The sequence below is a fragment of the Sinohyriopsis cumingii genome, chromosome 10 (genome assembly GCF_028554795.1).
Source record: "Sinohyriopsis cumingii isolate HCF-2022 chromosome 10, ASM2855479v2, whole genome shotgun sequence".
In the NCBI taxonomy this organism is placed as follows: Eukaryota; Metazoa; Mollusca; class Bivalvia; order Unionida; family Unionidae; genus Sinohyriopsis; species Sinohyriopsis cumingii.
Genome location: NC_142970.1, coordinates 14288755 through 14307583, shown reverse-complemented (window position 1 = coordinate 14307583; position 18829 = coordinate 14288755). Strand labels below are relative to the sequence as shown.

At 39.6% G+C, this 18829-nt stretch overlaps 1 protein-coding gene across 2 annotated transcripts in view; it reads left to right on the top strand.

The window, feature by feature from the left end:
* Nucleotides 1–4799: 4799 nt before the first annotated feature.
* The window catches only part of LOC149789627 (epidermal growth factor receptor-like), a 36506-nt gene continuing 22476 nt past the window's right edge, over nt 4800–18829 (top strand). For both annotated transcript variants that reach the window (XM_089973341.1, XM_089973340.1), the window contains exons 1-2: nt 4800–4924; nt 5365–5718. In XM_089973341.1, coding sequence (XP_089829467.1) covers nt 4828–4924; nt 5365–5718 — 451 coding nt within the window. In that variant the 5' untranslated portion in view covers nt 4800–4827. The remainder of the gene's footprint in view (nt 4925–5364; nt 5719–18829) is intronic.

The window sequence follows — 18829 nt, the reverse complement described above, 5'->3', positions numbered from 1 at the left end:
TATGTATCAATGGAGTACTCATAGTATATATCAATGGAGTACTCATAGTATATATCAATGGAGTACTCATAATATATATCAATGGATAAAGATTTACTTGTTACTAAAAATCTTAATAAGGTTTAAGGTAGAAAAGCATTATCTATTAGAACACATTGAAAGAAATACATTTATGAAATAGATCGTGACTGTGATTTTGTGTATTTGATTTAAATACAACAGAAATGATATATATATATATATATATAACTGAGGGTTTAAAAAATACACATAATCAAACAAGTGATCATATTTATAGTCGAATTTCTTGGTCATAATGTTATCGATGTCTACTGACAGCAGTGACAAATATGTATTAAAGGTCACCGGCCATACTCCAACATTTTCCTATTTATATCAGATTTGCATTACATGATTAAAATAAGTTATACTCACACAAAAAGAGCAAAAATATTATCAAGTGTAAAGAAGAAATAATAATTTAATTACTCGAAATAGAATTATACAACGCTGTTACTTCCACTTCATTACGATTTCCCACCTCTAGAGGACGCCAACCGGAAATGACGTAGATTTATCCCTACAAGACGAAGTACATGCTTCTTGTTGTCGAAAAATAAAACAATATAAACTATGGATAGGGAATATTTAGATGAAACTAGTGAAAATCAATTTACTGTTCAGCCATATATTGGTATGCGTGCACGACGGACTAGATTGTGTCCATTTCAAAACTGTTCCATTGTTTCAATTTATTTTGAAAATTCCCGTCAATACAGGTAGAAAGAATTAATGCTGGCTTCCCTGTGTCGGCAGACTTTATTTAAAAAAAAAGATGAAAGAAATCGGCACACCTAATGAATCTAAAGGAACCAAACTTGACTTCATTTTGTCGGCCGACTTCAGAAGAAAAAATCGGCACACTAAAAAGATACCAAAGTCAAGTTTCCGGGGTTGGTTTGCATTGTAATAAAATAACCTATGTATTTGATATCTTGTCGGTAAGTTTACACAATGAGTATATTGCTCCCTGCCAGTTGTCTTTATCACCCGGGCTTCTGTTTGTTTGCCATATGTAATCAAAATTGATGTTTGCAGGGCAAATGGTATACAAAATAATAACTTGCTTTAATAATACTTTTGTAACCCATGCTAGCAAAAAGATTATCATTTGCACTCACATTGAAAATATTTTAAAATAATGATTTTTTTTATTTGCGAGATACCGACTTATAGTTAACCTGGATACAATACAATCTGGGTCAGTTTGCAATAACTTTGAATAAGTAACTTATGCGTAAATGGCAGGTGCCTTCAAGCAATCGGGTGATACTTTCGTCTCATTTGCGATTTTGTTATTTGACATAAGCGATACACACTACACTAAGGATGCATACACAAGCCGGCATCCGCTACATATACGGAGTTCATGGATATATATTTTTTACAAATAATTTTCGCATGATGAAAAAAGAAGGAATATACGATAACAATGCAAGGTTAATTTCTTTCATTTTGTTTTCAAACAAGTGTATGTTTATCAATTAATTTTGTACGGGGGGGGGGGGGGCACAAATTAAACACAAAATGATTTCCTTTCTAATTTGTACGGAATAATGGAGCAAATATGATTGACGATATTGACCAGTAACGACAAGCTTTCAATTTACGTGCGCAAACACTAAGACAACTTGAAAAATAAAAACAAACAATAAAATTAACTGGGAAGAGCTTCATATTGCAGCAAGTAAATACTGACAAAATGCGGGGGCCCCGAGTGGTCGAGTGGTCTAAAGCGCTCTTCGTTACGGATCACTGCCATCTCACCTCTGTCTGCGGCGGTTCGAGTCTAAGATTCAGCCAATGTGGGCATGTGAGAAAGCTTGCCAGTAGCTTCTCGTGGGTCGGTGGTTCTTTCCGGGGTTTTCCGGGTTCTTCCTCCACCATTAATACTGGCCGCCATGTATAGCCTATCGTGCTGAAAAATGGCGTTAAACCCCACAACAACAACAACAACAACTGACAAAATGCTCAATATTATTCTCTCTCTCTCTCTCTCTCTCTCTCTCTCATGTGTAATCAAGTATGTATTATATATATGCAGCTGTGTTACAACCTGAAGCCTAAAATGAAGTATATTTATTATAATATCTCCCTTAGCAAAATATATTCGTATTATGTAGAATATTATCTGTTACGTATTTTGTTTTATAAATGAGCATTGATAATTTGACCGGAAGACTTAAACTGAGAATGTCGTTGTGCAGATGCATATATTTCTTAGCATAAAAATGTATATAAATATTTTAATTAGAACAACCAAGATATGTCAGTTTATTTTCTCTCATAAATATGTACGTTACGAAGTATGATTATTTTCTTTGAAAGAATATCAAAACAGTTTATTTAAATTTAGTTTTTTTCTTTAACCTATCTTACATGGCATCTATATTTTTGTTGAAGAAAACGAACGTACAAACTATGTTAAATTTGGCCAAATTGTATTTCGAGTTGTCCAAATTGTCTTTGAGCCAAATTTACTATAATCCGGCATAAACGATACAACTTTCCACTTTTTTCTGGTAAACATGGTTTTTCGGAAAAAGAAAGAACGCTTTTTCCCATCAAAACTCTTTTGGTTACATCCGTATGCAACACAGTGCACCATATTTGCTTTACAAAAGCACGATCGTACGCTACATCACATAGACATATACGTGGGAAGATTAAGCACTTGAATGGCTAGGTTGAATAGACGGGATAAATGTACGTCATATCCGGTTTTGGCATGCGGAAACCACCGATTGTTTATGGAGATTGCCGAATACAAATTTGTATTTTATAAAGCGGAGTTTTAAGTCTAATTAAACATTTTTATGGCATGCATACATAACCAATGCGTTTTGTTTATAACAATAATAATATCACACGTTTGTACAATATAGGTGGTCAGTGACCTTTAATGTTGTTCTTGTTCGAATTTCTACTAATTCACGGACTGGCATTTTAAACAATAGCTATACGACACAGTAATGTATTCTCTTATAACAATTTAATTTTATTTATTTATTTATTTTTGCCCCTGAGTTTTCGCCCATGATGAATGAGGTTTAAGCTCCAAAAATTCGAATGTGGTCTCTCTTTTCCCAGTGCAATACTCCTAAAATTCGAATGTGATCTCTCTTTTCCCAACTCAATACTCCAAAAATTCGAATGTGACCTCTCTTTTCCCAGTGCAATACTCCTAAAATTCGAATGTGATCTCTCTTTTCCCAGTGCAATGCTCCTAAAATTCGAATGTGATCTCTCTTTTCCCAACGCAATACTTCTAATATTCGAACGTGATCTCTCTTTTCCCAATGCAATACTCCTTAAATAATGTAAACAAGATTAAATCTAAACATAAACCATTAATAAAATCCAGGACAGGGTTGTTCAGATCTATCAGTATAGTCGAGCATCGTACATTTTCATTGAAATAAAACAACTGAATGAGGTGTCTGCTATTTAATTTAGTCAAAGTTTAGTTGTATACCATTCATACTGTTTCAAAGTCAAACTATTTCTTTTAAAACAGAGAGTCGTACTTTTTGATAAGATATCATGTGAACAGATAAATCAATTATTAATCGATAATCGATCGGTCAGCAGCAGCTGATAATCAATCACAATATCTGGAGCCGGTATAAAGCACACCTTTCAAGGCCCAAATTGTATCTCTATTATTCCCTAGATTCTGAGCCAGTCTGTTGGTTGTACTATTGCTATGCGACTGTTTGGCACCGGCTCTCGATGTCTCTCACTTAAATGTCTACTTCCTTTGTTCAAAGCTAGTCAATAACAATACAATTACTAAATTAACTTTGATTAAAGGTTTATTTCCCTTTCTAAATGTCACACAAAATTACCTTTGGAATGACATTCGGAAAGGATTTACAGCTGAACACAGTTTTATACATTGGTCACTATTGAGCACTCTTGGCAGAAGTTCTGTCATTTATCAGAGGAACAAGTAAGAATAGAGCGCAGGCCAAATATGCGGCTGGTTAATTGGATGGTGTTATTTGCACATCATAACATGAAGGACTATTTAGTCCTGAAGCAATCACATTGAAGTGCCTTCTCCTGAGAAATACCACGGCAGCCGCACTAGTTTGGTCTCACCAGAAATCGAACCCTAATCCCAATGTCTTTAAGTTATACATGAATCTGACGAGTTATCTCAATCAGAGTTGTCGTTATTAATATCCATTAATTAGATATGTCCGTGCCACCTTCCCCAATGCTTACCAAGACAGCAGATACCATTATTCCCCTCATTCATTTACTAAGAAAGTAGATCCGGTCCCCCCCCCCCCCCCATTCCAAACCAAGAACAAGAAAGCGGATCCCGTCAATCTTGATAATTCTGAGTTTAGGAAAATAGGTTAATGTAACATATCTGCAACATAAAACGTTCACAAATTCTCGCAATGGCAACACGCAAATTTTTCAATATTTTCTTTCTACCAACATTATCAGAATACTCGCGAATTATGTTGTGTTGCTTAATTCTTTTTAACAAAGGTATGCTTTTTAAAAAGGTATAGCTGAAAGTTGAAAGTTTGCTTACTTTACATGCATATTTGTGGGGTCTTGATACACATCAAATTAACACATACTGTAGAATTTACATTTATGGTCTCTCGTTTTGTTTTTGTTTTTGTGTCAAACATTTTTTGTGTGAACCTTCTCAGATTTTCGTCTCGCGTGATACTTGAAGCACTGTGATTTCATAGTTGATGGTAACGTCACGGTAATCCACTCACAAATAAAGCTTCCTCAGAAATGGAAGGGAGAGTGCTCTGTTGCCTTATAGTCTTGTATTCTTTTGTCATCCAGTGCTATAGCGTGGAAATAGTCGAGATTCATCAAACAGAGAAAGGTAGGTTTAACTTTTCAATAAGCATGTATGGGTCGTAATTTCTTGTTGATAAAGAGCCTATAATATAGACTGACAAACGCATCTTATAGAGGGAGAGAGATGGACAAACGCATCTTATAGAGGGAGAGAGATGGACAAACGCATCTTATAAAGGGAAAAGTAGATATATAATTTTATTTGTTTGTAAATTGCCACCTTAGTGCCATGCAGTACTTGCACAAAAGTCGATATTTTAAGAGAGAGAAAAACACCTTATTTTTAATTATCTATTTTTGTGGATTATTGAAAGTAAAATGTACGGATGGTTTGACTCTTTTGATTGATATGCACCAAAATATGCAACTTTATTTATTAGTTTGAATTTGGCTTATATAATAATAATAATAATAATAATAATAATAATAATAATAATAATAATTCCATATTTTCTATATTTGCAGAATGTTACGGATCGATGAATGGTTTTACCTTGTCGGGTAGCCCTGGCGACCATTACAAAAGACTGAAGGAAATGTACACAGGGTGTACATATATTCAAGGGAACCTAGAACTCACCTTCCTTGAATCCAAGAACTTCGACCTTAGTTTCCTATCCACGGTTCGAGTCGTCACGGGTTACGTGTTGATAGCACTCGTCTACGTGGATATAATTCCGCTGACCAGTTTAAAGTTGATTCGCGGGGACAACACTTATGAATACAAAGGGGAACGATACAGCCTTTTTGTAGTGGTCAATAGTCCACGCCAGCCAACAGGAGAGGGGCTTAAAGAACTTCATCTCCCGCAACTAGCAGGTATTACATTTTATAAAATGTTGTGTAATTGATCAACATGATAGTATGTAATCACCTTCGATATATATATATATATATATATATATATATATATATATATATATATATATATATATATATATATATATATATATATATATATAATAGTGCGTAATTTGTGATACTGATCTGGAGTCTTATGTAGCAGGAGTCGCTGATAAAACAATTTCTCTAATCTTTAAGGCTTTTATAGTAAACATTGCTAAATTATTCATCAACATTTTACTAGTATCATTGTGTACGCAGGACCTAAATTTTTCTAAAGTTGGATTATTATAGGTGGGTAAGTATTTTCTTCGTATTTCTCCATATAGCAGACAAGCAGTAATAAAATGGATTATTTTTTTTTTTGGACACAATCTTTCCTCATAGCAGATACTTTCATATCTTCCCGTATTACCTCTGATTGGCAAGTCCCCCACTTTAAGCACAGTGATTATATAACAATGATCGTTATCTCCCAACAATGCTAGATATTTTTGACAAGTAAATTCTACTCCCAATGACCTGGGGAAGTGCAGTCTTTCCATTGACTTAATCTCATCCTGCAGCTTTTGCCTAAAAAGATCTTCACATTTCTGGCTGAACAATCTAAGAAATATATTGCCATCATTTACGCCCTGAGTTCACCAAACATTGCTAAATCCAAATGTAAATAGATGCTTTTAACATAGGTAGCCCAACAATCACATTCCATCCCATCTTAACTGTAAATCTTAGCATTGTTTAGGATATGTCTTCTGGCATTTTTAGAATTCTTAGCCAATATTTGAAAATACATTTATATCTTACACACTGCATATAATTCTTCATATAACATGAAAAATGGCAAAAACCCAAAACAAGACCAATAACAACAAGTAAAACAAACCGTTATTGCTAAGGTGATAACGAGGGTGGGGGTGGGGATGGATGGGCGATATATAGATAGAATGGAATACAAAAAAAATACGAGCGTGGTTTACATGTGAACTTACTGAAGTAAATAAACTCACCTTTGTTACAGAAGAATGTAGACATAAACCGGTCTCCCCAACTGACAGAACTTTATCCAACCACATCATATTTACTTGGTAAATATGTGATGCAAGTCCGACTCAAAAAGAGATTTGTTTATGTCTTCTGTACAGTCTTATGTTCCAAATCAAATACTGCAAATATCCGGTCACAAATACATTACAGTAATATGTGTGTTTCTGCATCAGTAATCTTCTTTTCACAAAAATATCGCAACAATGTAATGTTTAGTTGTGATGCAGCATTTCAACGTAAACACTATCACTCTGTTGTGTAGGCCAATTAAACCGGTACCGTGCACCGTATCAAATAATGTGACATAACACGCATTGGACAATTTGTGTTGACAAATGTTTTGTCTTTTGTAAAATGTTCTGTTTATTTGGATGGATGCGTATTCATTGATTTATAGTTATCAAAAATATATAATATACTTTAACTATTTCAACTTTCTTTGGGACTATTTTTACGCACGACAAATGAAAGGTACAACGTCTGTCAGAATGAACGAAATTATTCGTTCTTCTTTCTATCTAAATAATTTGTACTAAAAAAATGTGATAAAAAGAATCTCAAATGGATAATGATTGAAAATTAAAAAAAATTAGAACTCGTTAAATAATGTCTAGCTCGTTTAATAAATTCAGTATTAAATCGTTAACAAGGTGAGATCCTCTGTTGGCGATCCGTAACGGACAGCGCTTTAGACCACTCGGCCACTCGGGGCCCCGCTGAGATCATCTATATATTAAACTGATCGATGTTTCTGCTCATGTTTCAGCAAATCCTAGTATATCAAATGTTTCAACATAGTTGATAAAATCTGACCTCTCTTCTCTATAAAGTATCTCACTTAAACCAGATATATTCCATACCAAGCAACCTAACACGGAAGAAGAACTGTTCTCTTCGTACATTTTTTGTGTGCCTTGGCCAGAGTCCTTTCTTTTGTCTACAGCGTCGTTTCTAACCTCATCAAATACGTACGTGTAACCGTCTATTATTAGCATCATTTCTAACCTCATCAAATACGTACGTGTAATCGTCTGTTATTAGCATCATTTCTAACCTCATCAAATTCATACGTGTAACCGTCTTTTATTAGTTTGACCTATTTGTAGAAAGCTTTTTTCCTTGTTCAACTGCTTTTTTAGTGTCGGGTAGAGATTGGCACGAGCTTTTCTCACTCTTAATGGAAAATCTTCAGTTACACGTACGTTAACTGTTCTGTTAGCTGCCGCTCTGTCTTCATTCTTAGACGTGGTCCTCGTGGATTCTTCACGTGTTTCTTTCCTTGTTTCTCTATAGCATCTCATCACTTTCTTTTTCTCTTTATAATTTGAACATTTGACAATCACAGGTCTTGGGTTTTATTTTGATCTAAGCTGTTGGGCTCGTTCAACGTCTGTTTTCTCTCAATCTAAACCATCGAGAAAATAAGAACAATAACTCCTCTTAATTCAACGGACATCAACAAGACATTAAAGACAATTCCTCCAATTAAAGCCATTATCTCACCGACGTCAGATTCGTTAGTACGACAAAATGGCTTGAATGGAACCCGGTCTTCGTAACGAAAGTTGACGGTATTTCTTAAACTTGCCGTCTTAAAGCCAGGTTTGACACTGGATATTGACACCAAGAAACTACGTAAGGGTATTGGTGAGCGGGCGGCAGATGAGGCACAGTTCCAGGGAACGTATTTACCAGGACCTGAAAATAAGATTTTCTACTCAAATGCCGTCCCTGTGATCAATACCAAAGTATTCTTTATCGGTTCATATTCAAAAAGGCTGTGAACAGTATCTATAATCAATGTACAATATATATATATATATATATATATATATATATATATATATATATATATATATATATATATATATATATATATATATATATATATATATATATATATAATCGGTGTATAATCAGTGAACAAAATCCTTAATCAGTGAACATGATTTATCAGTGAACAATTTTTGTAATCAGTGAATAATCAGCGAACAATAATGTTTGTATTCAGTAAAAAATATTTGTAATCTGTGAACACTATCTGTAATCAGTGAACAATATTAGTAGTGAAAGGGGCTACTATAGGGACAATGGGAATTAGCATTACAGACCCCCCCCCCCGGTCACTATAGGGACTATGTAAATTTAACATGGGGAAAATTGCTGGGTCACTATAGGGACAAGGGAATTTAACATGGGGAATAGAGTTTGGTTTTGTTTAGGGACAAGGGGAATTTAACATGGGGAATAGAGTGTGGGTTTGTTTAGGGACAAGGGGAATTTAACATGGGAGAAAAAAAACTACTTTAGGGACAAAGGGAATTTAACATGGGATTTTTTTTAAAAGATTTTTAAAAAAGGGTAGGCAATTGAAAGTCAGTCTCTTATCGAGACCTATGAGTGGACCTGAAAAGGGCCTTTGGGTTTATGTTAATATGCCCTTAACATAAAGGGCATCTGCGGCATCTTCTTGTCCTCAAGCTGCGTCTTAGTGTAAGGCCATAAATCAGAGTCCTCTTGAGGCATCCTTGTCTTTCCACATAGACTCTTCGTATCCACAGACTGGTGTCTGACTTGTGGACAACTGTCCACTTGGATCGGACATACATTAGTATGTCCGTCCTAAACATCATTGAAGACACAAGGGTGGATGATTCGACTGTGGTCCACATCTTGAGGCGCCGAGAACAGGTGAATCAATGCAGTGAACTGCGCTTATTTATAGGTAGAGGTAGGATTGAAACGGATTGAGTTTGTTGACCAATCCAAACACGCGTTACGAAATTCAGTCAGCCCGCATCCAATCCGAAGAGAGCAGTCTGTGACGTCACGTGGTCTATATAGATTCGCTAGCGCCTGTGTGCAGTCAATCTATGCGACAGTGATTCAACATGACGGAAACTCAGAAAACGATCCATTGGGGTGCACCAGCAGTGGAGACCGCCCAAGGGAATCCGGACTTACTTTCAGAAGAGGTAAATTGGGATTCTTACCTCGCAAGAATTTGTTCCGGAACCTTCGTCACCTTCATTACCGCAATTGGAGAATTTTAGACAGAGACAGAAAGAAGAATTGGAGAAATTTATACAACGACAAAAGGAAGCGGAACAAGCTTTTCTCCTACAGCAACAGCAGCAAGAAGATGAGGTAAGAAAAAAACAACAACAACAAGAAGTAGCAGCAAAGAAACAAGAGGGTGAAAATCAAACGGTCACGGTACTGTTGGACATTTTAGCGGAGTTAAGAAGTCTGAAACAAATGTATCAGACTTCTTTATTACGACCGAAGAGAATACGACCTTCCCGAGCTAAACACGTCAACCCTGTGACTAAGCCTACCGTACCACCCTTAGTGATTTCAACCCAATCATCATCATCAACAGTACGCAGTCCAGAAGTAGGCCTATAGTACGTGTCTGTGTATGAGTGCGTGAGTGTAGGTTCTTATTTTAAAATCAAAACCCAAAGACACTTACCTTTTTATAGCTAATTTATTCTTTTATCAATAGTTACAATCCAATTCACAATTCACAACAGAGCTCTTTAAAAAGTTTGTACACTCCTTCTGTCTCATTGTTTAGTCTCTCTGTTTTTTCAATTTCTTCACCGTCACAGTCTTTTCCTCCTCTTCCTCTTCACTTTCTTCCCTTCTTCTTTTCTTCTCCTGTTTCTTTTTCTTTACCTGGCTGCTTTCTTCCTCTGAAGAATCCCTCTCTTCTTCTGAAGAATCCCTCTTTTCTTCTGACTCCTCTTGTTTCTTTTTTGGGCAATCTGGAGACCAATGTCCTTTTTCTTGACAATAATAACAGGTATCTTGACTTTTGTCTTTTCTAGCCCCTGTTTTTCTTTTCTGACGGTCTGGACACTCTGAAGACCAATGCCCTTTCTTCTGACAGATATAGCAAGTATCTTCACTTTTATCTCGAAAGGAAGAAGAGTAGTCCGTCGGCTGGTCTGAAGAGAATTTTCTAATGACCCCTCGCAAAGCTCAGATGAAACGTTCGATTTAGCTAGTCTCTTCCATCGTTGTGCTCGGTTAGAGAGTGAAATGAATAGTGAAAGGACACACGCCCTTTTATATACGCTGGTCTGCCATGACTATAAATTAGTCCATGGTGTTTAAACTTGAGTCATTTGAAGTTTTGCACTCAAGATGAAACGATCCTATTCATTCGAGAAGAAAGAAGAAGAAAGTAAGAGGCAGAATCGATCTATCGCCTCGTACCAGAGCTGAAGTCTTGGCACAAATTCATGCCAGTGATTTTGAAGAGGACATGAGTGAACCAGAATCCAAACCCTCTAAACAAAGTTCACCACCCTTAGTCAACCCTGAAAAGTACTATTCCATTCGAGAGACGGAAAAGCGCTCCTCTAGAAAATTTAGAACCACGGCTTACAAATACAGTGAAGTTTAAAGATTTCAAGGCTGAAGTACCGTTAGAGAAAGCAAAAGGGTTCATCACTGGGGTGTGGGATTCTTTGCTCACCGCACTCAAGCGACAATGTCAACCCAAAGAAGACGATCGCTTGAGACTCTCCATACAACACGACGGTTTGAAATCCCCTATTTGGATCGAGTTTAGCACCCCTGCAGAATTGACCGCTTCCAAAGTCATGGACAAAATTCAACACGTACAACAATCCAATCACCAGTTTGACATCACCGATGGAAAAGCCACACTGGACATGACCCACGTCTCCCCTCCTCAAGGGACTGGACGCAAAAAGATGTTATTGGTGAACGAGCTTCGCAGCATTAAGCGTAGCCTCGTCCAAATTCACAACCCTCAAGACCAGATGTGTTTAGCCAGGGCTATCGTGGTGGGACGAACCTATGCCAACAAGAACGACACGGTAGAATGGAAAAGAGCCTGGGAGAATATTCGAAAATCGGACCGAACCAAACAACGAAGTGAAGCAGAACTCCTGTTGAAACAAGCCGACTTGCCCAAAGACACACCCTGTGGCATTCCTGAAATGCAAAAATTGCAAGATGTCCTAGCTCCACGCTACACCTTGAAAGTGTACCCTCAAGAAATGCGCGGGCCTCTGTTGTTTCGAGGGAAAGACTTTAAGGACGGAAAATACATTCATGTCTATTATCACGATGACCATTTCGACACCATTACCAGTATCACTGGATTCCTGGGATATGTTTATTATTGTGAGAAATGTGACTATGGCTATAACAATCGAGAACAGCACAAACATTGTCGATCGAAATGCTCAGGATGTTTGGCCTCTCCACCCTGTCTGAGCGAAGGACCAGTGCATTGTTCAACATGTCTGCGCACGTTTGTCAGCCCTACCTGTTACCAACAACATTTGAAGACGCAAGGTTCACAGCAGAAATGTGCTTGTCAACTGCTGAGATTGTGCCCTACGTGTGGACAAGGCCTACGTACCAATAATGCCAAGACACACGTATGTTCAGGAAAGAAAAAATGTCACATTTGTCACCACATCGTGGACTTGGAATACCAATGCTACGTGCAAAAATACCAACCCCCACCAGAGAAAGAGGACGGTCACAAGAAGAAAGGCAATTTCATCTTTTTTGATTTCGAATGCATGCAAGAGACCGGTATTCACATTCCTAATTTCTGCGTGGCTCATCGAGTGTGCGAGAAGTGCATTCAGGAACCTATCTTCAGTCATTGCCCTCACTGCAGTAAGATTCCCGGAGGGCGTGAAAAAATCTTTCGAGGACCGAACACGTTAGCCGATTTTGCCCAATGGGTCTTAGACCCCATCGACAAGACGTGGAGCCAAGAGGACATCGAACGTTACGGAGATTGTCATCGTCATGGCACGGTGATGGCTCACAATTTCTCCGGATACGATGGACAGTTTCTTTTGAGATACTATACGGAACAAGGCACCGAGCGTCCTAAAGTCACTTTGAACGGAGCCAAAATCATTTTCATGCAAGTGGGACAAGTACAGTTTAAAGATTCGATGAGCTACTTGGCCATGCCTTTGAGCCGAATGCCTAAAACGTTTGGAATGACAGAAATGGCTAAAGGGTACTTTCCACACTTTTTCAATACGGAAGCCAATCAACAAGCCGTTCTACCTCATTTACCTGAGGCTCACTATTACGACCCCGACAACATGCGTACCGAACAACGAGAAGCTTTCTACGCTTGGTACCAGGCTCACGCCTCCTACCCTTTCGACTTTCAGGAAGAAATGTTAAAGTATTGTTGTTCCGACGTGGACATTTTACAACGTTGCTGTGGAAAATTTCGAGAACTGTTCATGGAACACGGAGGGGTCGATCCTTTGAAAGAAGCTTGCACCATTGCCAAAGCGTGTTCCTTAGTGTACCGGCAACGATTCATGCCTGAAAACACCGTAGCTGTCATCAGTCCTCAAACGACCAACTATGTCAAACGTCAGTACTCGGTCAAAGCCCTATGCGGGTTACATTACTTGTGCGACAAGGAAGACAAGTGGATTCAGCATGCCCGCAACGGAGGGGGCGAAAAGACCATCGGAACGTATTCGGTCGATGGCTGGGACTTAGAAAACCCCAAGATCGTGTACGAGTTTAACGGTTGCTTATTTCACGGATGTCCTGTTTGTTACCCTGACCGTGGCACTAAAAATCAGTTTTTGCAACGAACCATGGAAGACTTGTACCAGGACACTTGTCAGCGACGCCTAAAGTTAGAACAGCAAGGATACCAAGTGGTGGAAATGTGGGAACACGAGTACGATCACCGTATGAAAACCGATCCCGAGTTTAAACGCCTCGTGGAAAGTTACCAGTTCATGGACCCGCTGAACCCGAGGGATAGTTTGTACGGAGGAAGAACCAATGCCACCTGTTTGCTGTACCAAGCCGACGAAGAGAAAGGAGAACAAATCAAATACTTGGACGTCTGTTCGCTGTATCCCTACGTGTGCAAATATTGTCGCTTTCCTGCAGGGCACCCACAATTGCTGACGGAACACATCGACCTGAAAAACATTCGACATTACGAAGGCTTGATCAAATGCAAAGTTTTGCCTCCCAAGGACTTTTACCACCCCGTCTTACTTCACCATTGCCAAGGCAAACTGATGTTTCCTTTGTGCCGTACTTGTGCCGAAACGTTCAACCAAGATCAGCCTTGTCAGCACACCCAGGAAGAACGGGCTATGACGGGAACCTGGGTCAGAGTAAAATTGTTCAAAGCTATGGACATGGGATACCAGCTGTTAGAAGTGTACGAAATTTGTCACTTTCCTAAGACACAACAATATAACAAGGCTGACCCCACTCAGAAAGGCATTTTCGCCGACTACGTGGATGCCTTTTTGAAACTGAAGCAAGAAGCCAGCGGCTATCCTTCCTGGTGTCACACTCCCGAAGACCAAATAAAATTCAAAGAGAAATACTATGAACAAGAAGGCATCACTTTAGACCACAGCGAGAAAAACGAAGGCAGGCGATCGTTTGCCAAAGTGATGTTAAATTGCTTGTGGGGTAAAATGGCACAACGATCGTGTTTACCCAAGACGGAATATTTGACAGAACCTTCCCGCTACTTCCAGATGATTCACGACAAAACCAAATTCATGAAACACGTGGACGTCGTTCGCGAGGATTTGATCTTGGTCAATTACGAAGAAGATCTGGTCTTTGTACAAGACGACCCTTTTGGAAATGTCATCATTGCGGCTTACGTGACAGCTCATGCTCGCTTAAAATTGTACGAAGCTTTAGAACTGTTAGGGGAACGTGTCCTGTACTTTGACACGGACAGTTGCATTTACATCCATCACCCGAGTCAACAGCACCCTGACATCGAAGGTGACCGTTTAGGAGCCTGGACAGACGAACATCCCGACGACAAGATTCTAAGTTTCGTCAGTGGCGGTCCCAAAAATTACGGCTACGAACACCGGGACCCACAAGGAGAAGTGCACACGAAGTGTAAAGTGAAAGGATTGACTCTGAATTATCGTACCAGTCGTGTGGTCAACTTTGGGGTATTGAAAGAAGCCTTGCAATCTGGAAAGGATGAACACTTTAAAGTGACCACCTATCAACCGAACAAGATTGTACGTTTACCCACTCACCACATCGTCAGTCGACCCTTGGAAAAAGTCTATCAAATCGTGTACCAGAAGCGAGTGCGACTGCCCAACCACTTTACTTTGCCGTATGGACATGTTGGTATAAAACATTGGTTGTAAGCGGATAGCCACCCACCAGAAGAATGACTTCGCACAGCAAGAAACGAGTGAGAAACCCGATGAGAACTCCAAGTTCAAACCCTACCATTTTCCGGTTTTCTTGCCTGACTATTGTGATTGTGCCCGTCGATTGGACACGTTTCAAGCATGGCCTACGGATAGGAAAGGATTACCTTCTTCGCATATTTTAGCTAGAACAGGATTTGTCTACTTGGGACTTGAGTCAGGATTGGGATACGAAGTACAGTGTTTCGCTTGCGGACTGAAGTTACGAATGGATCTATGTATCTACAAAGATTCAGCTATTCTGGAACATACTCGATGGTCTCCGCACTCTCCTTACCTTTCTATGGCCTTTCCACCCATGACACTACGGTACAATGATGACGGCACCTTAGAGACGGTACCTTCCAAAACTAGACATAAAAAAACATAAAAAAGGAACGATGTACAAGCTTGAGACTGCATTGCGACTAGTATAAAAAGGGACTATGGTCAAGATCGATAGTTCATTGTGACTACCAAGACCAAGCGAACAAGATGAATACTTTGAAAGAGACATCGTTCCAGTTTGGGGATTGTAAAAAAGTTGTATCTTCCTCTAGTGTGACTAATATTGGATGGATAAGACCCGGGCATTGCGACGGAAAATGTCCGGAAGGAAACTGCGATTGTCCATGTGGTTACCATTGTAATTGCGTAACGGAGTTTGCAGACGTGTGCGATTGTGAGCCTTGCGATGGGTACGATGCTGTACGTTGTGACCTTAGCGATGCCGTAAAGCATCATGGGAACTTTGTTCTCACTACCCCTATCATGGAAAGTGATGATGTGCGTGTCAAACCTGAGGGATGCGAAAGCAATGCCGCTCGTCCTCTTGGACATTTTACTGGGTTTTGTTTTAAAGGGGGATGTTCACCTTCACGTCTACCCCCTTACGGATGTAATCCAGCTCTGAGCAAACTCCTGTCCATGTCACCCAACCCTCATCGAAACGAACCTGTGAAAGACGAATATTCGTTTCCTGTGCGTTTGTCGGAATACTGCGACTTTGAAAATCTTCTTCAATCGTTCAAAGGAAAATGGCCTAAGTATCTGGGAGGACCGACCCCCGAAGAATTAGCCAGAGCCGGATTGTTCTACTTGGGCGAAGGAGATAAAGTCAAGTGCTTCAGTTGCGTCGTGTCACTTCACCACTGGGAACCACAAGATTCGGCCTACGTAGAACATGCTCGATGGTCACCGAATTGTCATTACTTACCTTCAGTGCGACCGAGACATTGAAGTAACTTACCATGTCGTTGACGAAGAAGAAACCAGATTGGTTAGGAGTCAAATGTTGGACATCACCGAGACCAGTATTTAAACTTCATTTCAAAAACGATATTGAATCATTACCTAAAGAACTGCAAGAGAAGATTTACAAAGAAGTTTGGCAGGAGTTTGCCAGAGTGAAATCTCAATGGGTCGCTGTAGAACTTTTGTGTCGAGAAATTCATAAGAGGAAAGTGAAGAAAGGCAACCAGTGTGTTAGATTTCTTTGGGTCAAGTGTGCATTCGTCCTATTGTATCACTCTAGACCGTTTACATCAAAAGAGTTCAGTGACATTCTTGGACGTTACCCTGAACGGCAGTGGCCAGAAATTACTCACTATGTGGATTACTTTTGCTCTAGGAGAAGATTGTGAATTGTACGGACTGACCTATTCATGGATACTTTACAAGAGAACATTCGTGCTTTGCCTGTGGAGTTGAGAGAACGCATTTACTGAGAGCTGGTCAAAATACAAGTGAAACGTAAAGAACAATTGCATCCGTTACGTCACCAGATGTTTAACCACTGGTACCTGAATGGTATAAGAGAACTGATTCGTCAGAAATTGTTTCAGTGGTCAGACCTTGTTCAATACTTCCAGGCCCCCGATGATCCACGTGTTGATCATTTTGGTTACTTCGAGATTCAACTAGTGCAACGCATTGAGGAAGACAAGTTAAAGGATTACCAACATATTTTACGTGGAATATACTTAGCGGAAGAGGAAACATCTAAACAAACTTTGAAGTTTAGGTTACAGTATGCAAGATTTAGATTCCCCACTGGAGAACGAAGATCTCTGGCTAGAAAGTATGTGTATTGTTTCCGAAACAAAGAGACTATAAAAACAGGCTGCCATGCCACGACTTACGTCGTATGTAATTGAACAGATTCCTTGGAAGGAACTCAATGACCATATTCAAACCGTGGATCATTACCATCGATTATTACAAGAACTGTATCCATTCAATTTGGGTCGACAAGTGATGTGTGTCTTAGTGACTTGTTTTCTGGGATTTCGTTTACCAGCCGGTTCCTTGTAGACTCTTTACGAACAGTATTTACCACCCCATTCAACATGAAAGTGGTGCCTTTAAATGTTCACGAGAGACTCCTTTTGCTCAAAGCCTTACGTTTTCATCTGGATACTTCTCGACCTCTACGGGAAAAAACGATTCGTCAACTTTTAGCTACCCAAGACGTATATGACGATGTGTGTGTAGCTTGTGACTTACACCCCCATTGGACAGATGTCCGTGACTGGAAAAAGAGGGGTTTTGAGGCTTGGACCCAAGAAGTGGCCCAGTATGCACGAGAGTTGTGATCCTTCCTTTCAACGTCCAAAGAAAAAAGTTACTTTTCAACCTGTGTTAGTGACGGTGCCAGAAGAACCCGTCACCCAGGACAGGACTGTCGTGGACAGGCCTGAAAGACCCTTTCGGGTGGACAATTGTGTGACCTTACCCCCTATAGAACTGGTCAGAACTTTACCCAAAACATGTTGTACAGACACTTGTTTTTATTCCACGTTAATGATTTTCATGTGCCTTTTATCGTTGTACTTAAGCCTTTGGCTTTTATGTATTTTTGTCTTTCGTATTCATGTTTAAAACATTCAATAAACGTGTTCTGAAAAAAAGTATATAAACTCTCGTCTTGTTTGTTTTCGTGTCACAAGTGACATTCCTGACACTATGGCTACTTCTGCTGTCTCTGCTCCCTCTTCCTCACTGTCAAAGTCATCGACGAACACTTAGATCGTGCCACTTGGGAGGCTTTGTATCTTCGCCATCCCTTTAACATGCTCGTTGCTGGACCTAGCGGTTCAGGCAAAACCGAATTCGTCAAACGATTGATCGAACATAAACATCATTTGATCGATCGTCCACCTCAACGCATCGTGTGGTGTTACAAAGAGTGGCAATCGGCGTACAGCCTCTTGCGAGAAAGTCAAGGCGATTCCATCGTGTTTGTGGAAGGCATTCCTAAAGAAGACGACGGCATCGTCTCTGACTCCCGTCAAACCCATTTGGTCATTTTTGACGACATGTTAGGAGAAGACGAAGAAGAAATTAAACTGTGGTTCACGCGCAAAGGGCATCACCGTAATGCCAGTGTCGTTTACATCACCCAAAATTTGTTTCAACAAAGTAAAGCCCATCGCACCATCAGTCTCAATGCGCATTCGTGGTCTTGTTTAAAAGCCCTCGAGATAAATCGCAAGTGCAAGTCTTAGCCAAACAGTTAGGAACGCCTTGGCTGACTCAGGCGTACGACGATGCCACTCAAACTCCACACGCCTATTTACTCGTCGATTTGAAACCTACGACCCCCGAGGATTTGCGATTTCGTACCCACTTGTTTCACCACTGGTGCCAAGACGGAGGGCCTGTCCTGTACACGTCTCCGTCCTCGACTTAATTTCACTGCACAAAAAATCTATAAAAACCTCAGACCCTTTTCGTCTGTCTCACACACATTTTGAACATGACGTCCCTTCAGTCGCATCTTCCCGTCAAATTGATTCGTGCCTTGTATG